Source organism: Papilio xuthus, unplaced genomic scaffold (genome assembly GCF_000836235.2).
Source record: "Papilio xuthus unplaced genomic scaffold, Pxut_1.1 DF824655.1, whole genome shotgun sequence".
Lineage (NCBI taxonomy): Eukaryota > Metazoa > Arthropoda > Insecta > Lepidoptera > Papilionidae > Papilio > Papilio xuthus.
Window position 1 is genome coordinate 1,633,288 of NW_013533994.1, and position 26,158 is coordinate 1,659,445.

General features: G+C 32.0%; 4 protein-coding genes across 4 annotated transcripts in view; all 4 read left to right on the plus strand.

The window, feature by feature from the left end:
• Pka-C3 (Protein kinase, cAMP-dependent, catalytic subunit 3) overlaps positions 1-8,172 on the plus strand; it is a 30,266-nt gene extending 22,094 nt beyond the window's left edge. The window contains exons 4-8 of the mRNA XM_013325904.1: positions 318-563; positions 2,826-3,007; positions 6,522-6,599; positions 6,832-6,974; positions 7,030-8,172. Coding sequence (XP_013181358.1) covers positions 318-563; positions 2,826-3,007; positions 6,522-6,599; positions 6,832-6,957 — 632 coding nt within the window. The 3' untranslated portion in view covers positions 6,958-6,974; positions 7,030-8,172. The remainder of the gene's footprint in view (positions 1-317; positions 564-2,825; positions 3,008-6,521; positions 6,600-6,831; positions 6,975-7,029) is intronic.
• A 1,011-nt stretch (positions 8,173-9,183) lies between these two features.
• LOC106127443 (uncharacterized) lies at positions 9,184-14,050 on the plus strand. The gene is made up of 14 exons (XM_013325520.1): positions 9,184-9,426; positions 9,658-9,814; positions 9,928-10,057; positions 10,264-10,395; positions 10,606-10,716; positions 10,795-10,900; positions 11,187-11,336; positions 11,830-11,991; positions 12,364-12,520; positions 12,599-12,728; positions 12,811-12,942; positions 13,187-13,297; positions 13,379-13,484; positions 13,815-14,050. Exons 1-14 carry the CDS (start codon positions 9,288-9,290, stop codon positions 13,964-13,966), a joined length of 1,875 nt encoding a protein of 624 aa, XP_013180974.1. The 5' UTR covers positions 9,184-9,287; the 3' UTR covers positions 13,967-14,050.
• Positions 14,051-14,808: 758 nt separating this feature from the next.
• Positions 14,809-20,754, plus strand: LOC106127444 (uncharacterized). The gene is made up of 15 exons (XM_013325522.1): positions 14,809-15,207; positions 15,800-15,956; positions 16,155-16,284; positions 16,544-16,675; positions 16,810-16,920; positions 16,992-17,097; positions 17,330-17,479; positions 18,222-18,228; positions 18,286-18,437; positions 18,871-19,027; positions 19,211-19,340; positions 19,427-19,558; positions 19,920-20,030; positions 20,108-20,213; positions 20,504-20,754. The coding sequence occupies exons 1-15, from the start codon at positions 15,069-15,071 to the stop codon at positions 20,653-20,655; spliced, it is 1,872 nt and encodes a 623-aa protein (XP_013180976.1). The 5' UTR covers positions 14,809-15,068; the 3' UTR covers positions 20,656-20,754.
• Positions 20,755-21,170: 416 nt separating this feature from the next.
• LOC106127768 (alpha-tocopherol transfer protein-like) lies at positions 21,171-25,158 on the plus strand. The gene is made up of 8 exons (XM_013326001.1): positions 21,171-21,331; positions 21,442-21,586; positions 22,693-22,852; positions 23,111-23,240; positions 23,544-23,675; positions 23,991-24,101; positions 24,377-24,479; positions 24,798-25,158. The coding sequence occupies exons 2-8, from the start codon at positions 21,451-21,453 to the stop codon at positions 24,941-24,943; spliced, it is 918 nt and encodes a 305-aa protein (XP_013181455.1). The 5' UTR covers positions 21,171-21,331; positions 21,442-21,450; the 3' UTR covers positions 24,944-25,158.
• Positions 25,159-26,158: the final 1,000 nt, after the last annotated feature.

A 26,158-nucleotide genomic window follows, 5' to 3' on the forward strand; every position in this document is an offset into this window, starting at 1 on the left:
GGAAAATATTCATGTGCCAAATATATTTTCGACAACGTCGTAAGAGTTAGTATATTACTGCGAATAATATTGTTTAAAGAACGTCTTAGGATATGATTTTGTTTCTCACAAAAGTGGTTTAACTTGAAAATGTACTGTGAAAAAATTAAAAAAAAAGTCAAAGCGATAAGGCATAATATTTGTGACCAGAGGTACACCACAGTTGTTTAAAAGAACAAATAAATTATATTTCATATGTGAGATTTTAAGTATATTAAAAGGTTTAAAGTTCACGTGAAAAGGTTAAATCAAGGTAAAAACTTAATTCTTTGTTACAGGTAACTTTTATGCGGCAGAGATAGTGTCAGCGTTAGAATATTTACATGCGAGAAACATCGTGTACCGAGATCTCAAGCCTGAGAATCTGTTGCTAGCTAAAGACGGACATTTGAAGATAACAGATTTCGGCTTCGCGAAGAAACTGACGGATCGGACGTGGACGTTATGTGGAACACCAGAGTACTTGGCACCTGAGATTATACAGAGCAAAGGGCACAATAAAGCCGTGGACTGGTGGGCACTAGGTTGGTTTATTAATATTATTTATTATTTATTTTATTGTTATAGCATTGTCATTGCCATTAATATCACGAGCAAAATAACTTAATTATAATATAGCACAATTAATGCTTCAAATCTCACAACCACATAATAAAATAAATAATAAATGCGGATAGAGATTGTTGCTTTTTCTGTATGCTGTAACTTAACGAAACGATTAGTAAAAGCTAGATTCAGTTCTAACCAGGTCCGCTAAATTGACTAGTTCCAATGTTATTGCTAACTAGTTTTGATTATTAGTAGTAGATATTTTATAGCCATGTAAAATTTTACCAGCTTTATATGTAAATATCAGTATACATGTGAATATTGAAAGTAGTTGCAAATAGCTTTCATTTGAATTTTACGATGCAATGGATACTGTGTGAAAGTAAGAATTATATATTTTTGAATAAATCTTCAAATGTGAATGTATGCTTGTTGATATATTTAACTACTGTTATTTTAATCCGCTTTTCAATTCCGGGAAGTTAACGTGTCTTTTTTTAAGCTTTAAAAGTTTCGACCCATTTGGCAACTCGATGCGTTCGGTTGCCAAACTTAATATTATCGCGTCAATGATGTGACAACAGCTTGTACGTAAATCTGCAGTATTCCTGTATTTACATGTCGGATTTTCACCTGATATCTATTTCACAGTATATAATTAGGTCTTACTCCTCGTTACGCACACCACATGCGAGGTACGAGTAAAAGTTGGTTAGAATGTTCCCTAAGGAAAACAAAATTAATTTGAGTTTTATGTTAAACAAGTTTTTACGACTATATTTTAGGAGTAAAGTAGGTTGATTTTCATTTGATGTTTTCATTGTCGATTTATTTGGATGCCCGCATCAGTCGAGTCAAGCTATTTTCGTTTTTAAATCGAAGGTCGAAATCATTTTTATCACTTTTTTATTCGACATTGCGTTTATTTTTTTCTCGTTTTCAATACAACACCCGGTGTAGTGACTTCTTTGTTTCTATGGAGTTTGGCTGCGATAGCCAAGAATGTATTTACTTATAGGTCGTTGTATTCTCTAAAATAATTTGTCTTATTAATTGCGGGCTCTAATTAAAAATTACATTTAAAAATTGAAATATAAAATTACATTTTTTTTGTTACCTTAACAGTAAACATCGCTTCTCACATTTTTAAACCTGTCTGTTTTGTTTTGATAACAGCTTATACGATGTGATCATCAGGCTATTTATTTCTCTCTTCCTATATTAATTTATCAAGCACAATAGTTTATTTAAGAACACATCGTAAATCAATCTGTTTACAATTTAACACGGTATTATTGTATAGTGGGTTATAAATCTTAAATTAAAAATACGAAAAGAATGTTTAATTCCATTTAATATTTAAAGAAATCATTAAGCTACCAAAAATAAGCTTTCACGATCGCACAGCCTTAAAGGGCCAATTAACGACGATTTAGTCACGTTAATCTGACAGGGGCTTATGAAACAACAATAAAGTAGCAAAAAAAAAATTCAGTCCTTTTGTTGAAATCAATCTGTAATGCGATCAGGAATCTATAAAGAATTGATATTTTTTACGGCGACTAGTAGGTTTAAACGGTAACTACATATTTGAGCAAAGTTTGAATAGATAAATCTATCCCCGATAGTTACATTTATGCATATTTGTGTGTAAAATCCAATCTAATTATTTTTATTCATTTCATTCCATCTTCGTAGAACATGTTATAATTGTTTGCGAAGGGATTTATCGTGCGTTGTCCGCCGGCGCGCGTTCGAGTGCATGGGACATATAAATGTTATGTTTACATTATAATTATTTAATGTTCCGGTGATATATGAGCTTGTCCATCGCACAAATTTGCTAGACCGTGCCAAAGTTATAATTGCGCCTAGATATAATTTATGAGCGGAGGGCTTGCAACGCGGCCCTACGTCTTGCACCCTGCCATTTAGCTACATGTACAAAAACACCTGTTGGACTCTTCAAAAACTACAAAATAATTATATAACCTGCTTTGTCTTCCTATTTTGTATTTATGTTTTATGTGCGTAATAAATTGTAAAAATATTTTCTATATATTTAGCTAGCTAAGACACAGTGTATACAAAAGCTGACCATTTTACCGTCTTTAGAGAAAATAATATTTTTAGTATAAAACTTGTACCGTATTCATCATATTATATTTATTTATTGGATCAGTATAGTAATCATGTCTAAATATCTTTGCGTTAAACTGATGTGTATCTTTTTCCAGGTGTGCTTATTTATGAAATGTTAGTCGGCTACCCGCCTTTTTACGACGACAACCCGTTTGGCATATATGAGAAAATCCTTAACGGTAGAGTTGATTGGCCGCGTCACCTCGACCCCATTGCCAAGGACCTTATCAAGAAGCTCTTAGTGCAAGACAGAACAAAAAGGCTCGGCAATATGAAGGTAAGTTTGATACACATTATTCACTATAGTAATATTTAATTTTAGATCTCAAACAACCAAACTTTTTTTTGCTGAAAAAAGGAAATAAACACGTCAACTTGTGCTACTTCCGATTCTTCCATTTGCCGTCCACGGTTTATTTTAATCACTGTCTTATTTACGTATATTTAAAATATAATTTTTTTCTTAATTTTTGACAAACGATTAATGCATTTATTTAATTAATACTGTATAGAATGGATTTTGTAACGCGATGATGACGTAAATACAACGCTATTTAAAATAGATACCTCTTTGTGTACGTAATATGACCCTAAGTACGGTTATATGCTATGATTTGTACGAACTTTTTATCATTTACGTAATTTCTTTGTAAATAAAATTCGGGCAAATTTTTAAAATTTTTACTTTTCTAAAATGTTAAAATTTCAAATACATGAATACTTATTTAATTTAAACTAAAAGCACATTTATTTTGTAGAAAGAAAGCTTGCGTCTTTTCTTCAAAGTCTTTGGCTGTTATCCAGAAATTCCATAATTAGCGTCTGATCTTGCGCTCGACAACTTCCACGTTGAAGAGCATTTCGTTTTCATTTGTAACGTGATTAGTCCAACTGTTTGGTTAACAATTGGTCTGATTGAAACAAGCGATGACTATAAGCGTTCGTGTTGTCGGAATGTTATTTGTAAAAAATAAGTTGAACAATGAGTGTAAATACCAGTTTACTGGAGCAAACAATTTTAAAGGAAAACAAAACTAGTTGATTTTAGTATTTTTTAAACATTATGTGCGTTTAATTAACATCTAGAATAGAAGTTGAATGTATTAGTAGCCTTGTTTTCGATTAAGTTGTTCCCGTTCCCTGCTACTGTGTTTCTTGCGGTCGGATTAGGTTCGTCGGTCGGTCAGATCAGGTAACTGGAAACAAATTTCATTACCATGACATCGCACCTTATATTGACATTGCACCTTACATTGACATTGCAACCTACTCGGGGCTAAATCACAGATTTATAAAGGGGACGAGTCAATTTGTAATAATGACAAATCGGAGATGAATATGGACGATATCCAGAATATTTGATATTATACAGCGCAGTAATCATGTGTCGATAACATTGTAGTTTCTCGAGAATCGAGTACAACACCTTTTTCTGTTTTCTTTTACCTCTCTTTTTTCAGAATAAATAAATTCCGAGTACCATATACAAGACTTGCCATATTAAACTTAAGTTGTAAAAGTTTCTCTAGTCGGGAATTTTGTGTCACAAGTTTCATGTGCGAGAGTGCTACATATGTGTTGTACGCGACATTTCTGGGTAATACGGCACGGAGAGATTTCCACAGGGGAATGTCTGTCATTAACGAGCGCAGTTTCTAGCTATTGGGTTTTCACCGAGCTTTTTGCTGGCGACGTGCACATGTTTAGAAAGCAATCGGTCTGGTGGACGTCGGTCACATCAAAAGCTACGATACGCGGTGCCTGACTACAATCCCAACGGAATTCGCTCTAATATATCACTACTACTAGCTAGGGTCTCTAGTTTTAGGTGATGGTAATCGTAGGATCATAGAGATAATGCAACCACATGGGCAATGGATTCTATACAATTTTCTGGTGAAACATCAGTCTAAAAATGTGTTGTGTAGGTTATAATATTGTAAACCCAACATATTACCCAATACAAGGCGTCTCTAAAATCGGGGTCTGCAGAGATATGTAACTCTCACATGCTCGCCAATTTATGTCCACTTAATCATTTCGAAATGCGTCTCCGCTCTTTACACAATAATAATAATTTCACACTTTGATGTTTATTCTGGTAACAACACACATAAAATGGTTAGTTTAATGTTTGTTTCACTTATAAAATAATAATTTGCTTTCGTGTTACAACTAAATAGACTGTTTTAATGTTTAATTTACGATATCTTATATATAAAAATCAATTGCTGTGCGTTAGTATCGCTAAAACTCGAGAACGGCTGAACGGATTTATCTTATCTTGTTCTTGTAATGTTCGTGGAGGTGTAGGGAAGGTGAGTAAAATTCGAATATTTGCCGGGAACTAATTAAGTTTTTTTTTCATTCCACGCGGACGGAGTCGCTGGCGACGGATATTATAGATATAAAGATGGCTTTCATTGAAAGCTTTTGTAATCAAATTAATAGAAAATAAATCACTTTTTAAACGTAATTTTATCAAGCAAACTAATAGTATGTCGTATGTTTATTCCCGTAATGAGTTGTAATATCAAGTAACAACAAAACCTGTTGCGTAACTGTATTGTATAACTGGTCAAGCAGCTTACAGTCTGAGTACTACGTTAACTATTGTTGACAAGGAACTAGTGCTAAGGTATTACTACAATTACTAAATAATTATAAGATAATTGAGTCCTTAATTGTATTGATTTTACTTGAATCAAGTCATTAATCGAAACTATGGTAACATGATTTCGTAGACTTCAAATAAGTTCTCATTTTTTGTCTTACACGTTATAAACCGTTGTTATATTTAGTCTACATTAAACTATATTTTAGAACCGAGCAATAGTTACATCAGCGGGAATGTAACAATAATTCAGTCCAAACGACCGCAGCCCTCGCAATATTAAACGATGCCGGTAAAACGAAGTAACTACCAATCAATCAAGCCAAAGGAATTGCGTAAAATGTGTGCTTGCGCAACCGACGGATTCGGAAATGTAGCGCTCAACTTTAAACAGTACAATTTACGACGCCCAGCCGCTAACGAACGTCGCAAATGCCAATAATAACAGACTGCACCTAAACATTATTAACTGCGCCTTTATACTAATAAATATATTCAATATACATTTGCACAATTGAAAACCTTAATACATTTGTTTCTTGGTTCATGACTTATCAGGAAAAATAGACTGTAACCATAAAACTTTGAAAATAATTATGACATTTAACCAACGTTATAGAAAAAGTTAGACGTAGTGCATAAACAAAAAGAAAAACAATCAATCATCGTTTGTATATCGGTCGGACGTTAATTTTCACCAGAGCTTAATTGCTGCGTAACTGACAAGTTAGCGAGTCTCTTAAGTTGGACATTCCCTACTGATACTAACATAATACATATTTAAATGATATAAAACTTCAAACATTTGTAAGATTAATTATGACTGATCAAAAATTAACATACTAGAAAACCAAAATCGACAGTTCTTCTTTCTAACATCATTTGTAACTTGACATAAAATAATTGTTCATCCAGGTAATAAAAAAATATAAAACAGGGGGAAAACTCAAAATTGTATTTGGGACTCAAGTCAACTCAAGTCTACGTAGGAGCCATCGCAATATGCAATGGGATAAAATAATCCATAACGTTTCTATTTGACAGTGTTGCGGTGTACGATAATATGCAGAAACGAAATGTTTCTTTATAAATAGTTTTATTTAAAAAGTGTAACAGCTGAAGTGTTGGCGATTGCTAGACAATGTAAAACAAACAGTTCTCTTTGTTTTGTTTACAGTGCGGATCTGAAGATGTTAAAAGGCACAGATGGTTCAAGCATTTGGACTGGGCGGACGTGTTCATGAAGAAATTACAGGTATTGAACTTGAAACATGACTTACTACACTTTTCATTAATTTTACATTTCTACAATTTTACATATTTAAATATGGTAGAAATTTCATTCTTCCCGATAAAATGTCAAGGTATAAGTTCAAAATAAAATTGCACCAATGAAAGTTAAACTTGCACAATACGTAGGTGAAATTTGCATCTTATTTAGGGTTTTGTTTTATTAGGTATAAACATTGTTTTTTATTTGTTTTCAGCCACCCATAATGCCGACGGTGTCATACGAAGGAGACACGTCCAACTTTGACGAGTATCCCGAAACAGATTGGAAGGCGGCACGCGCGCTCGATCCTGACGAACTCAAACTCTTCTCTAACTTTTGATGCACTTACACAATAATTTTGTGTAAGTGCATTGTGTATGTGTATTGTGTACATGTATTGTGTAACAATAATTTAGATTTCGAATATTTTTAAGTCTGTACATTGCAACAGACATCTACAGCCATTTGCCATTAGAGATAGAAATGGAAATTGAAAATATTTTAGATGTTTTAACTCCTTTTGATTTTCAAAAGTTGTTATCTCGTAAATTAATTTGTTTTGTTTAGTAAGAGCTACTAAACTATTAAGTGTTTACGTGTCTACATTATTGTATGTGTAGAACATTATTATGTTCCTCTTGCATTAGATGTATTGCTGTGTAGAAACGAAATGTTTTAATTGTGTTTTAGAAGTTTGTAACATGATAGTTTTTTATTAATTTGTCTTTGAAATATTTCAAGTTATTATTTACGGTTTCGTTACCTATCCTATTAAATTCGATGTTGCATTTAAAACTGTAGATTTTGCAGATATTAGTGATCTGATTAAAATTCTGATCAATTTTCAGTAACACGAGAACAGGTTCAAATAATAAAGTGTCGTCTTGTGAATAATTAAGACAAAATTAACTTTCATTTTGTTTGAATTATTTTTAGAAGTTTTCTTAAAGAAATCTTTATGTCTAATGACGGTCAATATTTCTACATTTAATTTCGATCCACATAGATAATGACTATAACAATTCCAACGCTTTCTAGTAAATTTTTAAGCGATTATTATAGTTTTATCTTACGATTTATTTGGATTCTTATCCGATGTTTGTGATTTTAAGCGTAGTATTATTTAAGTAGATTTAAGTGTGTAGTGTAAGTATTTATTTGCTATTGTGGCTTACGGCGTTATTATCATTTAGGTAATAAAAAGCATACATCTCCCTAATTCGAGTTCAACTCTTAAACAAACAATTTGTAACTTATTTACACATAACTCAGGGTCAATGTAAAAATATCTTTGAGTGGTATTAGTATTCAAAACAATATATCCAAGAGTATCGCTTTTTTTGGATTTATGTACTAGCAAATGTTTGTGAATATTAATTTGTAATTTACGTCTCGCCATATTTTGTTCTCTGTGATCCTATTAGTCACGATAGCCCTGCGATGTAATCGATAAACTTACATTACCCAGTAGCCAATCAATATGTACTAAAGCAAACGAAATATTAAATAATATTTTAACAGGGTTTACAATTAATATAGATTAAATCGATGTAAATATTCATGAAATAAATGTATTGTTTGAAAAATATAAAGCCGTTTATTTTACAACATGCTATGATTTGTGTTTAAGAAGTAATGAAAATTGATTGTTTATTGTTACATATCGAATATGTTGAAATTTTCTCGACTCTGACGTCAATGAAAGTAAACAAAACATACGTTGTTGCAGTATGCAGAGCGTCGGATTCCGGTCTGAAGAATTAAGGGAGAAACATTTTGATTAATATCTTTATAACGTAAACTATGGATTTTTAAGACCGCTTAAACGCAACGGTTAGAAACAAGACTAGAGGTTGGAACTAATAAGTTTAGTTTTAGTTTAATTTAGAGGCATCGTGGTGCACCTGTTATGCGTTTTACACACGGCCCAGTTTATTTTACTTGTGCGAGCAGACAGCGCGCCGCCGGTTGTTTCGCGTTTGTTTGATTTTGCGCGAAACCAGATACCACATCTGTGCTACTGAGTTGAATCACTCCTAGTTAATGCATTGCCAGTCATATTTTAGTCTAATACAAAATTTGTTGATGAGTTTACGAATACTTTATCGATTTTTTTGTGATAGGCTTTTAGCTTGCTTAAGTTTCCGAATCTACTCTTTCTTTATTACGAAAAGCTCAGACGTTCCGCTTCCTTTGTTATATTTACGATACAAAAGAAAAAACTAATTTTGTTGAAGATATTATGTCGATATCTTAAGTATAAAAATTAAAAGTCACTGATAAAAGAATGAAGATTTAAAAACCTATTTAAAAATTACAACATTTATTTACACTGTCATTTATTACATGCGTAATATATATGTTGCACCTGTATATGTGCATTAAACAGACATCGGCGTATATGTTAAACATAACACAGAATAAACAATTATGGTGCAATATTTCTTTCATTAGGTAATATATCATGAGAAAAAGTTGAAAACAATCTTATATGCAGTGTTATAGCCACGAAGTTCCATCATTGGTATCGATACGTGGGTTATAGATAACTAATCAAAAATAAATTAAAAAATGAAACATAACGCGCTTTTAGTTTGTCGTGGCGTGGTGTGTGCGTACAGTTTGATAAGGGGAATATTCTAAAACATATTAGGAAGGAATCGTTTTATAATGTCACTACGACCTTTATCTGCTGAACTGGCTGAAAAAGCTCGTTTGGAACTGAACGAGGACCAGAGTCGTGTCAGCGATGATATACAGCATATCAAGGATTGGTTGGCAAAGCAGCCACATTTACGAGCTAGGACAGGTAAGGTAAAATTACTGAAACAAGTAGAACACCGCGAAATTAAATCGGGACAGAAGCGAACCTTATGAAACTAATATGGTATTGTTTCGTTTCTAAAATCAAATGTTAAACGAACTTTGTAACAATTTCGTTTTTTTTTTCATGTTTAGCGTATTACACCTTGCTTAATGCAAGCATATGTTTTCTTTCCCGGCTCTTCGACTTAGTGCAATTATTGCTATTATTTTTCAGATGACCAATGGTTACTTGCGTTTCTCCGTGGATGCAAATTTAGTTTAGAAAGAACAAAGGAAAAATTAGACTTGTACTACACCATTCGTAAAACGGCACCAGAATTCTATCGAATTAAACACACTGATCCGCTTTTCAATGAGATTTTGGAACTTGGGTAAATATTGTTTAAAAACATTTACTAAATTTTATTAGGAAAGAAAAAGCAAACCTACATGGACTATAGCTTAAGCTATCTGTAAAATTTTATAAAAAAAGTAATGTTTTCAGTTCGCTCATAGTATTGCCGAAGTTGGCTAATCCAGTAGCTCCGAGGGTCTCTATGATAAGACCCGGTAGTTACGATGCGGATAAATATGCAATCGCTGATGTAATATCGGTAAAAACTGTTATAGATAAAGTAAGTATTGTAAAACAGACTGTTACCCTCATTTTCGACAGCAGAAACGTCTGTAGGAAAGCATTTTGCCATCCTTGTTATTTTCTATGAAAGTAACAGAGATAACAGTATGTTTTTTTACATGTTTTTCGAATGTAGATACTTGCGGTTGTACTGTTAAATGTTTTGTTAACTATATTTTTATATTAAGTATAATATGATTTAAGATTTTATTAATGGAAGACGACAATTTGGCGGTGGCCGGTAGCCAAACTATTTTGGACTTAGACAACGTGACGATGTCGCATTTTTTGCAAATGACGCCGATGGTTATAAAAAAGATGGTCGTCGCAACACAGGTAACACTTAAAACTTGTGAAAGTTGTTTAATAAAATATTTGTTTTTATTAAAACATATTCTTTTTAGTAAATTTATAGCATATTCCAAAAGCTGCTGCTCAGTCAACTGACAGACTTTTCTACTTTTTAAATACATTTGCGACTACCTAATTAATTAAAATAAAAAAATCATAAATTGTTTTTTTTTATCGTGTACATTTTTATTTTAGGATGCTTTGCCGCTACGTATGAAAGGAACTCACTACTTAAATACTCCTACAGGATTTGAGACTATCTTTAATGCAATTAAAAGTTTATTGACAGCGAAAAACCAAAGTAGAGCAAGTACCTCTTAAATAAGATTAAAATAGCACCATGTCTTAACGAATATCTTTTTACCCTTTATATTTTGCTTTTAGCTATATGTGCACAACAAAAATTACGATGAGATGTACAAATATATTTCTAAGGACATATTGCCCACTGAATACGGAGGAGAAGGAGGTACTATTAAGGAGATAACAGGTCAGCTATCATTAAAATCAAAAAAATCTCATACGCACTTTTAGACATGATTAGTCAGAATCCTTTGGTGCGAATGGCGCGCTTTCGTTACCAAGTCAAGTGACAGAATGATTAGTGAGGGGGTATGTTCGTCGACATTTTAGTAAGGCTAGTGTTGCTCCAGTACACCGGCACAGTGTCGGATTTTCTTCCTAACATTACATATGTATCTATTAATCGAATTATTTAATTTAAGGAAACTGTTCTTAATATTTTTTGATAATTTATGATGTCTATTTTTCTGCAGACTATTGGAAAAAGAAAGTGGAGGAGTACAGTGATTTCTTAGAGGCAGATTATCAGTACGGCACTGACGAGACTAAACGTCGCGGCAAGCCGAAGACCGCGGAAGATATGTTTGGATTAGAGGGATCATTCAGGCAGCTACAATTCGATTAATGTGTGTCAAGAAATTTATATAAATGTACCAATATATTATACCAAATTGAATAAATGATTTTTTGCGTATTTTTCATAACTTAATATAATCAGAATTACGTGGGAAGAGTTATAAAACATAAAAACAGATTTACACAGAAAAAAATAAGTGTTTTTTTACCTACTGCTTCATTTAACTAGAAAAAGCATTTAATCCCATAATACTACTTATTCAATTATACTTGGCTACTACTTTTTATACTAAAAGCTATAACTACAATAGATAGAGGAGAGGCAACATCTTCCCTTTTTTAAAACGCTAAAGAATTAAAAAATGCACGTATTTGAGTCAATAATTGTAAGATATTATATTGCAACACCATCGTTGTATTATTGATTTTTATACGGATATTTATAGATAACTAATCAATGATAAATATGTACCGTACACAAGTGCCCTAAGTGTGCACTGTGAAATTACTTGCTTGCAATAAAGGACGTGTTTCATTGAAATTTTGTTAAGAAAGGCTGTAATATGACTTTGCGACCCTTATCTAGTGAATTAGCTGAAAAGGCTCGTTTAGAACTCAATGAGGATTCAAATCGTATTAACGATGATCTACATCATATCAAAGATTGGTTGACGAAGCAACCACATCTACGAGCAAGAACTGGTAAGTACTTCAAAAATTTTAGTGTTCATTAATTTTATTGCTATTTATATTATTAACGTTACATCCAATTTGTGTAATTTAAATAGCGGTCGCTCGCGACTCCGTCTGCGAGGAATAAAATTTTTTGTAGCCTATGTGCTCTTCCAGACTATGTTCTATATGTGTGCCAAATGTCGTCGGGATTCGCTTAGCCGTTCTGGAGATACCTTCAAAACAACGTCCATCCATGCATTCTTACAAACATTCGTATTTATAATATAAGTAAGATTGTAACAATGATCGAATTGATTTGTTTGGCTTTTTTGGTATAAGAAAATGTATTTTTAAATAATCTTAATAAAGTTTGCTACTGTATTTTATTATTCTTTTCAGACGATCAATGGCTGATTGCATTTCTCCGAGGCTGCAAATATAGCTTAGAAAGAACTAAGGAGAAATTAGACTTATATTACTCTGTTCGTAACGCGGCACCAGAATTTTATCGAATTAAACATACTGATCCTTTATTCAATGAAATTCTGGACCTAGGGTAAGTAACTATAATGGTGAGTCATTTTTATGTTTAAAAAATGTAACCGTCTATCTTTGCACTAACAATATATTCCAGATCGACAATTATATTGCCAAAAGTGGCAAGTCCTGATGCCCCTCGGGTTACAATAGTAAGACCTGGACAATACGAGCCCGAAAAATATACAATCGCCGATGTTTTATCAGTAAACACAATTATTGATAAGGCAAGTAACTGAAAGTGTCATTGATCTGTTGTTATGCGTAATTGTTTCGATGGACAAATGAAGTTATATGACTCATTTTTAGATTTTATTAATGGACGACGACAATATGGTGGTAGCTGGCAACCAGTTTATATTGGACTTAGACAAAGTCACAATGTCACATTTCTTGCAAATGACACCGATGACCATGAAAAAGATGGTCGTTGCTTCACAGGTAACATACATAAATTTAAATTTAGTACTTTCCTGATCAATTAAACTTGAATTGTTATTTTAAGCCTGAATATTTGTATGCAGTATTAGATTCTTTTTTCTCTATTTTTTTTTCCAGTTATTTTTTCCAGTATTTTAAGACTAGCGTAAGTAAGTCTCCTTAATAGTTTTTTTTTGTTCAAATTAAATATAGTCTGTAGATAACACATTCCTCAATTATGTTAATAAGTTATTTTTTATTTCAGGATGCGTTACCCTTACGTATGAAGGGGACTCATTATTTAAATACTCCAACGGGTTTCGAGACCGTTTTCAATGCGATGAAAAGTTTACTGAGTGCGAAGAATCAAAGCCGAGTAAATAATTTATATTAATTAAATAATATAACAAAGTACACGGCTTAAATATATACGTAAATGTTTCCTATATATTTTCAGCTCTACGTACATAACAAAAATTTCGAGGAAATGTACAAATATATACCTAAAGAGATCTTGCCCTCTGAATACGGTGGTGATGGTGGTACTATAAAGGAAATCACAGGTTTGTGTTAAAATTGATAAAGAAAATAGTTATTCACATAACATAGCAATATTTAGGGAGAGTAAGCCTCACAACTGCCGCAATTTATGATCAAAACGTAAACTCGAAACAAGTCTTGAGTTTACCGTAGGAAGTTGTATTAATTCTATATTATTTGATAGTTCTTACAAAAATTTTCATTCCTTGTTATTTTTCCATTATTCAATTATAATATGTTTCAAGTCAAATGTTATCGCTAAAACTTTATCACTTTGTCTACTTTGTGATTCAGAGCAACTTTTTAAATCTTCACATATTTGTATTGCATTATTGACTTTACCTTTTGAACAGACTATTGGAAAAAGAAGGTAGAGGAGTATAGCGACTTCTTAGAGGCAGATTATCAATACGGCACTGACGAGACTAAACGTCGCGGCAAGCCGAAGACTGCGGTAGATATGTTCGGATTAGAAGGATCGTTCAGGCAGCTGAATTTTGACTAGAGTCGCGTAGAAAGATATTGTATTAGAAAACGATTTTCATATTTTTTTATTAAATTCCTTTTTCATTCAAATGCATTATTATTTTAAGGTGAATTCGAATATGTGTAAACATTTATTACTTTTAAAATTATCTAAATCATAACAGCTACGTTATATAAGTCCATTATCATAGCAGCTTACAAGATTACAACTCAAACTAATTAAATAAGGAGGTGTCATCAAATAAAACAGATAAGAACAGCATCGACCTAGACTTTATACAGCAAAACATATTTCTTTTGCAAATCAATTGTTTAGTCACTTCATACAAAGTTCAAAAGAATACTAGATAACAAATGATTGGAGAATATTAATTTTTTTATTTAAAAAATATTTTTTTACAAAGTTTTTCTTTATTTATATTTCATTTAATCAAGTCCACGTCTTATAAGATTTATTGATATTTCTTTTAGGAAAATATCTGCGTTGTCTTTTGTCTCTTTTTTTATTTTAACGTTAAATCAATTCCCATTCAAAAATCCAATGGCAAATTATCTTATACTTAGAGCTACTATTAGGATTTACCTGATGAATGTAACATAAATTGACCTATTCGTCAAGTCGACGGCATCTTCTTTACTTTAGTGTCTTTATCTTTGTTTTGGTACTTTTGTATTGTTTTTCGTAACTAATCAGAATTTCATTAAAACATTTAAACAATTAAATTGAAGAAAGTTGTTGTTTAACCGTATGGCATACTCTTATCTCAGACTGACCTTTATTTTTTTTAATATTTTGGTTAGGTCAATGTACATAATGTTACTGTGTATCAAATTTCATTTTATCTTCAAGTGCTCATATCTCATTCGATATTCTCGTGCGTGGTCTCATTATACGACTAGTGTACATGAAAAATATTTTAGCATTTTATTACAAAAAGAAAACAGTTTATAAATTATTTTAAATACACATTTTTTTATTTTACTTCGATATTTTTAGAAGTGTTTAACAAACTAGAACTATCATTAAGTGTGAAGATAAATCGTGTAATAAAATGCGTAAACAATTAAATTGATGGTGTGTCAGTACTGTGTAGATAAATATAAATTAAAAATCTATTAAAATGTCTATTCGATCTCTGCCCGATGCTTTAGCTGAGATAGCTCAAAGAGAATTAAACGAAGACCCAAAACGAGTCGAAGATGATTTACGACATATTAAAGAATGGTTGGCAAAACAAAAACATTTGCGTGCAAGATCAGGTATGAAGTACATTAAAATTTTATTTTAATATCATATCCTTCCATCAAACAATAGGTGCATGTCCATTTATTTGTATTGTACTCTGGAGGCGCCTCACAGTATTTGATACTGAAGAAGCAATCTGTGTATGTTAGCCAACTATTGTTGTTATTAATAAATTAATAAATTCTAAAGTAAAGGCACAAATTAATCATTTTAAAGAGGAGAAGAGGCATAGGTAAGGTTGGCAACGTATATGCAATTGGGGATGCCTATGGGCTACGGTCGCTTCGCTATTTCGGCGTTAGGTGGCCGCATGATTGTTTGCCTCTTTATGTTATAAAAAAAAACTTTCGATCTAGTGATAAAAATATTCATCTATGTCTAATCTTATCTAATTTATTCTCATCAATCATCGGTCGTCGTTGCCCTATTTCTTACCTATTTGACGTTCTGACTTTTTCCTCTGTATGGCGTACATTAACCACTATTCACTCAAAATCATCTAGGAAATTGTGCTAAATAAATATTTTATTACATGCATACGTATCATATTTAAATGTAACAATTAACTTAAGAGATCGTAGTAAGTATATAATTCATATGTTGTAGACGACCAATGGCTCTTAGCCTTTTTGCGCGGATGCAAATTTAGCTTGGAAAGAACAAAGAAGAAGATAGACCAATATTATTCAATACGGAACATAGCACCAGATTGTTTTATAATAAAATATTCAGATCCAGCTTTCAACGAGATCCTTGAAACGGGGTAAGAAAAAAATTAATGGAGGTAACGAATAGATAAAACGGGTAAATCCAGTCACTATTTAGTGGTCATTAAGGATGATTTAAGTGTAGATTTAAGATGAGAAATCTAACAAGAGTTTGTTTATGTAAATATTAACGTCTATGAGTACGACAGTCATTCATTGTTTAATGTGGTAACAGATTTGTATTTCGTTTACAGATCATATTTAATATTGCCTCAAGTAGATCACGAAGCCGCGCCACGTGTTATAATCATACGACCTGGGAGTTACGATCCCGATAAATTTACTATCACAGATATAATATCCGTAGCTGATGTTATACACAAGGTATTTGAGATAAAACAAGAATTATTTTAGATATTATTTAAATGCTATTTGATAGATTTAAATGCTATAGTATATATAGTTTATTTTAATTTTTGATAGTGATTATTGTAACGACAGCTAAAAATTTAACCAGCATTTGCACGTTACATCTTCCAATTATGAAAAACAAATTTGAAGGACATGTTAATTTGTATGGCGCTTCCTTTGGTTTATTTTGTTTGTTAATACATTCTACTACTAATTCTGTAATTAATTGTAGATTTTATTGATGGAAGATGACAACACAGTGATAGCCGGATCTCGTATTATTTTCGACTTAAACGGTGTCAAATTGGGTCACTATTTGCAGATGACGCCAGCAACCATGAAAAAGATGGTAACACTAGCTCAGGTAAAATATAACAAAAATAAATACGGTTAGTTAAGATACTTTTAGTAACGTTAGCAAGGATATTTTTATTTGATTTGATTTGTATTCGATATTAATTTGATTTTATGACAATAATAGATAAGTTATATTTATAGGACGCGATTCCTGTACGCTTGAAAGGTATTCACTATTTAAACACACCACCTGGCTTTGAGAGTATATTCAATGCACTGAAGAGTCTTCTAAATGAGAAGCATCGAAAAAGAGTAAGGAAAGCACTTTAAAACATTTTTTGTACATTTTAGTCGATACATATTGAATAACTTTTAAATTTTAGCTTTTTGTGCACAACAAAAATTATGAAGAGATGTACAAGTATATCCCCATGGATATTTTACCTTTGGAATATAATGGGAAGTCGGAAAGTATTGAGGATATTATTGGTAAGGATTACATTTTTTTTTCAATAATGGAATTTATGCGTGTCCTTTTCGTAAATTTTATTTATATAGCCATAGTTAATGTTCGGTTTATTCTTTTAATCATAAGCTATTAACTAACATTGTGTTTGCTCTTCATTTACTACTGAGATGAAAGTTTGTAAGTGTATAATACCTCGTGTTCGCGACTAAAAGCTTGTATATTGTGCTTGTGGTTAATCACTACTTTTTGCAGAATATTGGAAAAAGAAAGTTCAAGAATATAGTGAATTTTTCAAAGAAGATCTGCAACATGGCGTTGATGAGTCGGAAAGAAGTGGTCAAGCAATAAGTGCTGACGCTATGTTTGGTGCCATCGGTTCCTTTCGTCGCTTGGAATTTGATTAATTCGCAACACAAGAATCATTTTTTTTTGTAAATTAAAGTGATTTAAATAAGAACTGTTAATAATAAAATTGTTTCAACTTTTTTAATAAAAGTGATTTCTTAAGTAAATCAAATAAAATGTTTTTTTTTTTAAATATTTAAAGCAATATTTCAAACGTAACTTGTCTTTGATTGCGACGTATCTTTGGTTTTTTGGCTCGTGAGCTGCGCTAAGTTACATTGCCCAATTTTTTTATTAAAAATTAAATATAATAAAATAGCAATTTTCACTGCGGAAAAGATTGATGTTGGCTGAAGTAAATTTTTTTTAGAGTTTTTATCAGAAAAATTATATGGCGAACCGAGGTTCAATCGATATATATAAATTATCAATATTAATCATATCTAAGACGCCTGTGCTAATCCGTACTTTATATTAATTTGTTATCAACTGCGACCACTATCTGTCAGTGTTGATTTACGCGGCAATCAGAAATTACACGATTTAATTTAAGTAATTTTAAAAAGGTAAGTGGTATTTTAAATAAAATTAAACATAAAACTATTAAAATTTAAGTAAAATATTGTTATATAAACTAATTAAAATGCACATTTTACGGATGGACTGTCTGATACTTGTTGTTGCTATAATAGTCTGTATCAAAACTAGACTACACACGAAGATAAGCCTGTTTTAATTCGCTTATAATTCTTATAAAACATGTAATTTCTTATTAACAAAATATAATATTCGTTTACAGTATTTCAGTAATTGTTGAATGTATCTCGCTCACAAATTTTCTATAATATATTGTTTTTAACCAGATTTATCAAGATGCCGGTTAGACCGTTATCCCCCGAATTGGCGGAGAAAGCGCGAAATGAACTCAACGAAACCGATGACAATAAGATGGCAGACAGTTTGCAACATTTGAAGGAATGGCTTGCCAAACAGTCACATTTAAAAGCACGAACAGGTATTTTTATTTAAAAAAAATAGAGATATAACATTTAAAATTAAACCACCCGCAGAGGTTACACGTGGCATCCGTCTGTGAAGATATCCTCTCGCAGCTAATCAGGAGCCGTTATAGAGTTTGAATTTTATAATACTTCTTTGGCTTATGGACGCGATTGCTTATTTAGACCTGCAGCTGAATAATATTTTTATATCCATTAATATCCTAAATGAGACTTGCAGCCTAAATGTTATTACAATCTAGCTGACCATATCATTCTTTGAAAATTGTGCTTAATCACTTAGATAATGCGCCGTGTACTGAAAAATAAAATTATCATCATAATAAAATAATTACACGTGTAAAGTTTGGTTGCAAACATTTTTTAAGAAATGAAATATCATAAAATACGTATAGGTTCTGTTTCAATTGACCAATGAAAATATTTCAGATGATCAATGGCTTGCTGCGTTTTTAAGAGGCTGCAAGTTCAGTTTGGAACGAACGAAACAAAAACTTGATTTATTTTATACTTTAAAGACAACAGCACCTGAGCTGACTCCCTTGAGTTATAAGGATCCAAAGTTCTTTGAGATTCTCGATCTGGGGTAAGTTTAATGTTCCTTGAAAATCTGTTGGATATTAAAGCGATGGTTTCGCTTTACTTAATGAATTTTCAGTATAGCTATTCAATTTCCATTTCAATAGCTCAGCTTTGGTTATTTCTCAAAATTTTCTATGATTTATTTCGTATTTTTGATTGGCGACATATTAAATATTTTGTTTTACAGAGTGACATTGCTCTTGCCAAAATCTTCCAATTCTGCTGAACCGAGGATTCTTCTAATGCGACCTGGATTGTACGACCCTAACAAATATTCATTAGGTGATTTAATGTCTGTCAATGGTGTTATCCAAAATGTATGTACCAATATATTATGTAATACATGGCGTAGTTCATTTGAAACGGTTTTATTAAGCTAGCCTTGTTCATTATTTTGCTGCAGATTCTGTTAATGGATGATGACAATTTTGTTGTTGCTGGTGGTGTCAGTATCGCGGATTTGCAGGGCGCGACCATGGCTCACTTCGCCCAAATGAATCCTATGCTTATGAAGAAAATGAGTGTAGCATTTCAGGTAATGCAATTGTTTTGTTGTACTTGTACAAAATAGTAACAATGGTATCCGTCAGCAAAAACAACATGTGTTGCACAAATGGGCGGGATCGACCAGTGAAATACCACGGCCACACAGAAGGCAGACGAGATGAGAAGTGGAATTAACTCTGGGATTTGTCTCATCAGTGTTCGTATCAAAGGCCTAATTTAACTATTCTTTCCCTTCCTACTCTATTGTTATGAAGAAAGTATGGAAAGGGGAATTGGAAGATGCGTATTCTCCTCCGTCGATTAAAAGTAGACAACGCATCTGCAATTGCTAATGTCTAGACTCGGAACAATTTTTTGATTTGTAAAGATGTTTACGTAATTGCTTTCAGGAAGCTGCTCCTGTAAGAATGAAAGGTAATCATTACTTGAACACTCCGCCGGGCTTCGAGACCTTCTTTAACTTTATGAAAGGTTTCCTCAATGAGAAAAACAAAAACAGGGTACATGAAGCTTAAAAAACTTTTTATTATGAATTTTTATATTTTTTTCGTACTCAATAATATATTTATTTTTGTAGTTATATGTACACAACACCGATTATGAATCATTGTACAAGCATGTACCTAAAGAAGTGCTGCCAGCAGAGTATGGTGGTAATGCCGGGACTGCTCGAGAGCTCATAGGTACTTAAATATTCCTTTTTTTGTAATATCTGTACAAGGGAATTTGTAATGCATTGTATAGGATTTTTTGTACTAGTGCGACTTACACGTCCATTCTTACATAGGGACTCACTCAAAAGAGACTACCGAGAGAGTGTCATATCAGATTCATCGTCAGCTCACTATACGTCCCCACTGAGAGGCTCGGAGCCTACCCTAATTGGGGGGTGACATATCAGATTATCATAGACAAAATTAGTCACGAATTTACTTTTTACTCTTTTAATAATATTTATTTTTCTATTTTGTAGAAAACTTAAAGAAAAAGATTTTGGAGTACAGCGCATGGCTCGACGAGGAACACCTGTATGGAACTGATGAATCTAAACGACTTGGCAAACCTAAAACTGCGGAAGAACTATTTGGAGTCGAAGGATCCTTCAGGCAATTACAGTTCGATTAAACTGTACCTAGGATGAAAAATTATACATGTTTTCAACTTCGAAGTAAAATATTTATGATTATATAGTTATTATAGTAAATTATGTCATAAAATAGTTTTATTATTTGCCTAACAATCCAAATAAACGTTCTATTGCCATAACAAAATCCTCAAGTAACAATGTAGCTACATTAAAATCTCTTAGGTAGATTTCTTAAACTGCATAATCCAGTGAATGTGTCACTTTCCTGGTTTATGCAGAATCGAAACGATTTATTATACGTACCTAATTTATGATTATTAAAAATTTTCGAAAAGTTCGAAACGTAGTCTTCTTAAATATCCCCCAAATATTAAAGTCTTATATTCCTGATGGTTCGGATGTAAATAAATGTAAAAGAATTATTTATGCTGAAAATTTACTTAGATAAATAAAAAATAATGACTGTATAAATTTTCTGAAACTCAGTCTTTATCTGTCAAATATGACGTAACTCTTGCAGAGTGGATATATTAGTCAGTTTCATACAGAAAGCAATTCAATTGAATACAGAATAGAAAACAAGATCTAAAATGACGTAATAGCGTGCTGCTTAATCGACAATTCAGAGCGACACCGATAACGTGTATTGTTACCTGATAATGTCAGTCGATAGAGCGTCGCTACGACCAATACCAGCCATTCTCCTTGCACCTGGTAATAAATATCATATTATTTAGCAAATACTTACTAGTTCTTATGTGTATGAAAGTGTTTAATACAATATCGTGTTTTCTACTGCTATAATTTAAATACATAATCTACAGAAAGTCATCATGATTCGAGAACTAACTCCAGAGTTAGCACACATAGCCAAGACTGAGTTAAACGAGGACCCCAAGCAAACACCTGAAGATGTACAGCATTTAAAGGATTGGATCGCGAAGCAAACACACCTGAAAGCTAGAACAGGTAAGACTTTTTGCTTAAATCTTTACAGTTATTTTAAGCCTCGTACCAGATGATACTATTAAGTCGTCGACTTCTTTATTTACTTTACATTCGAAGACGTTTCAATACTTAAGCAATAGATTTTCTCACAATAAACGAATACAAAGTTTACCGACTTTGACTGCCAATTAATAGGTAAGTTAGTTGGTACTTTAGTAAGTGTACAAGTAAACACTTTTTTTATTAGACTTAAAAATGTTGAATCATTCTGAATTTATAAGTATGTTTAAGTAATAAAATACTATAAATGTGTGTTAAATCCTTAGGATTGAGCAGCGCAAATATAGTGTATTATGTATTTTCACTATAAGCTTCTTAACTCTATTTGTATATGAAAAAGCAAAAACTGAATCACTAAGCAACAAAGGTAAGTTCGGTGACCTTTATATAAACTGGTAGGCAGATCTCTTAGTGATACGTTATATTGATAGATAACCTTCTTATTATCGAGTTGGATTAATTCTAAATGAAATTTGACAAAATCTTACTCTACGTAAATGACAACGATTTAAAAAAATACGGTCTCGTTACGTTTTGAATAAAATACTAGTTAATTTTTATAACCCAATTTTAACAAAGAAATAAGTATCATTGTAATTAAAAAGTCATTAAGAAATAACTAATAACGTTCGGACTTAATCGATTTAGATATAACTTTACTCTTAATTAATGTATTAGCTTCACACATCTATGGCTATGACGTCATGATCTACCATGATTGTGACTGTTGATACTCCTTGCTTGTAATATTTTAAAGATATCTAAATTAATGTATTTTCAAATTCAAGTAAAGTAATAAGTATAAATATTGCTATGACAAGTTGATATGAGAGTGTTTAGGTACGCATACGTAATGTCTAGGAATATATTTCATTTGTGTACCAGCTCATCCTAGCTTTGCCCTGTTGAATATTTATTTTTAAAACATTATGCTAATGATGATAGATTTGAAATCGATTGAGTAGATTTTGAGTTCATTCGTTACAAGTATATTATTCTTTCCTTTTTACAATGCTGCAAATTATTCGTGTAGATAAGTGTAGAAAATCGTGTTGAAATATTTTCAGATGATCAATGGCTGGTGGCGATGCTCCGTGGCTGCAAGTTCAGTCTGGAACGGGTCAAGGCAAAGCTGGACTTGTACTACACGCTGAGGACTACTTCGCCCGAAGTCACGCTTCGATTAAAGCCGACACAACCGACATTTATTAATTTCTTAAAATTAGGGTAAGTGTTATTGTTATTGTCTCGTCAACTTTGGCATAGTTTTCATAAATTAGACCCACAGATGTGTTTTAAAAATATTTACTTGTTTTATTGTATATCCCGCGAAGATAGTATGCTACACACTTCGGTGTTTGATAAAGAGATTAATCACATAATGTATCAAAACACAATAATTTTTAATTTGTACAAGTGTATGATTCATTTAAACAATTAAAGAAATCAATGACATCACAAATAGTTTTGTATTTTTCTTTTCAGAACATGTATCATTTTACCAAAAGCGACATCGGGCTTGCATCCGCGTGTTATTCTCATCAGAGCGGGCAGATACGACCCGGAGAAGAACAGTGTTGCAGACATCATGTGCATCTTATATTATATGGTCCAAGTATGTTTACTGCTTCTCCTCAAGGTTGCGTAAAGTAAAAGAAGACATAAATCATTATGCGGCTAAAGTTACCATTCAGAGTTCTTCTGTATCTCATCTGTGAAACTACATTAAGACAACATATAGCGTCAATTAATTTCTAAAATTGTATATCACTTTTTTATAGTTCAATTAACGAAGACCTTAATATATCTAGATTTTTATTAGACCGGTACAATCGAGTACTGGTACGCTCTAGTAATCCAACAATGCAATGCAATTGTTTCAACAGTGGTATTCTAAAATTTACATTTTATTTTATAGATATTGGTAATGGAAGACGACTCTGCTTCAGTGATAGGAACAAAAATAGTCGTGGATTATGAGGGCACGACTCTTAATCACTTAGTGCAAGCCAATGTTACTTTACTCCGGAAGATTGTAGCTGTTAGTCAGGTGAGTCCTGTGAAAGTTAACAATACAAACGACAATTATTTTGCTGATAGAATTATCTATGCGCTCATTATCAAATGCTGATATAGTTTGTATCGAAAAAGCAAAAATAGATTTACTTGGTCGAGCTAACTGAGATTCCATGTCCATAAGTACTGTCGTCAGGTCATACACGTCCCCACCGAGATCGAAGCCTATTCTAAGTTAGGCGTGACTAGAACTTAGTCAACCATGCTGGCCCGGTGCGGGTCAGTTGACCTTAAGTAAAATATAGTACCAAAAACGTCGAGAAACGTAATTTTTTTAAATGTTTAATAGGACTCACTACCTCTCAGACTGAAGGGCAGTCACCATTTGAACGTACCTTCAGGTATAGAAACTATCTTCAAGCTAGTGTCCGCATTTATTAGCGAAAAGGCAAAACAAAGAGTAAGTTTAAACGAATATGTTCATTAACTATTATAGAAATTACCAAACATTGAGGTGGATAGCCATTAATTCAACCCTTGGAATTGTGAATAATAAACAAATAAAAAACTAGAGCTACAGTGATGGTATCTTATTTGGGCCTAAATTCAAAATACCAGACAGATATTTCATTGCCAGTTTTAATCTAAAACATAAGCAATTTATCCGTCCAATTTCTAATTCATAATGTTTAGTAGTTATTTATATGGTTTAAAAATATATATTTTTTATAATAGCTCAAAATACACAAGAGTACAGATGAGTTATTCGAACATATTCCAAAAGATGTAATGCCTCCTGAATACGGAGGAACCGGCGCGACGGTTGCCCAAAATATTGGTAAGTTCACTTGATATCTATAGTACTTTTCAATATTCCACTACGAGATAAAAATGAAAGTAATTATCGTAAATTTATATAAAATATCCAAGTCTATGGACATGGATATTTTTATTTATCTATCTATTATCGTTTTAATTCAACTCACTATGGGTCGATGTTTTTTTTTAGCGCTAAAACCATACATTTTGATCACATAATACCAACGTAATAAAAACTTCTAAAATGAAATAACAGTAATAACTTTAATATAAAATATTTGATATTATTTTTTTAATTAATCCACGTTAGAGTTTCTTAATCGTCGTATATTTTCAGAATACTGGATTGCGAAGATGAAAGAGTACAAGTCTTGGATGGAGGTGGAGGAAAAGCTCGGCACAGACGAGTCCAGACGACTCGGTGCTCTTCCGTCTGACGAGACATCAGACAAGGGATCCTTCAGACAACTTAATATTGATTAATATATTAATGAACAAAGATTTATTTTTAGCAATCATGAAAGTACAACTATGTATACATAAGATGGCACGTTTTACATTTAGTTGCATAAAAAATTAAAACAAATTTTTATCATGTTTCAAGGAATTTTATCGTTGAATGACACTTTCATAATTATTTCGGACAGTTATATATTTCATTGCTATGAAGGACACGTCCGAACTTGATTTGTAAAATGTTGAAATTAATTATTAAAGACAGATTGTCAACTAAAATACGTAATTTGTCAATATAAAGTATTTGTGTATATGTATTTGTATGTGCACAGTATTAAAATTCATTTAAGGAAAATGTGTTTTTTATTATTATGCAGAGAATTGAGATATTTCTCAAAGTGTAAACGTATCAAGGAAAAATGAAGCTGTATGGTTTTAGAGCACAATTTATACTATATTAAATGCATAAAATGTATATTGAAAAATATTAGATTAATCGTTGTAAATTTGTTAACATTATGTTTTACATATAGTAGAAAATTTTATGTGTACTATGTTTGTCTCTGCCTAGCTCAGATACGACAAGGTGAGATCGACTTTCCTAATTAGTCTGTTTTAATTCGCTCTGTCCTATCTTATACGTACTATCTACAGGAGATATTTTATATCCATCGTTTCCTTGGGATATTTCTTTGATTATGGGAGATACAATCACGATCAAATGACATCCAGTCAATAATTTAACAAGCAACTTTGATATTAAGATTCTAAAGATTAGATCTGTGTGTTTATTTATTTTATGGTGAGCATTTTTATTTTATGGATAGCAGCGATATTTATCTATTTATATCTCGCAATCAGTATCTATTTTTATCAATTAATGCCATGAGTCATTTCCTGTATGAGTTTCATGTAAAAAATAAAGCTGTATGACATTATTAGAATCGGTTAAAATGGAGTAAACACGACTACATTCACGTATTTTTAGCCGTTGTTAACTAATTTGTCTCTTGTAAGTTTAAACATTTTACTCATAAAACACTGTAAATAATAAGATTTGGTTGTCTATACGTGCATATTTGATAATTACCAAGTAATTGTAGGAGACCGTGATACCACAGAAAATATCATACAATTGAAATTATTTTTACCAATGTGACAGATAAATGAATGAACAAAAATATATTAACTAGAAAATTACAATAATTGTTAACGACATCACTGGGTAAAAGTACGAGAAGA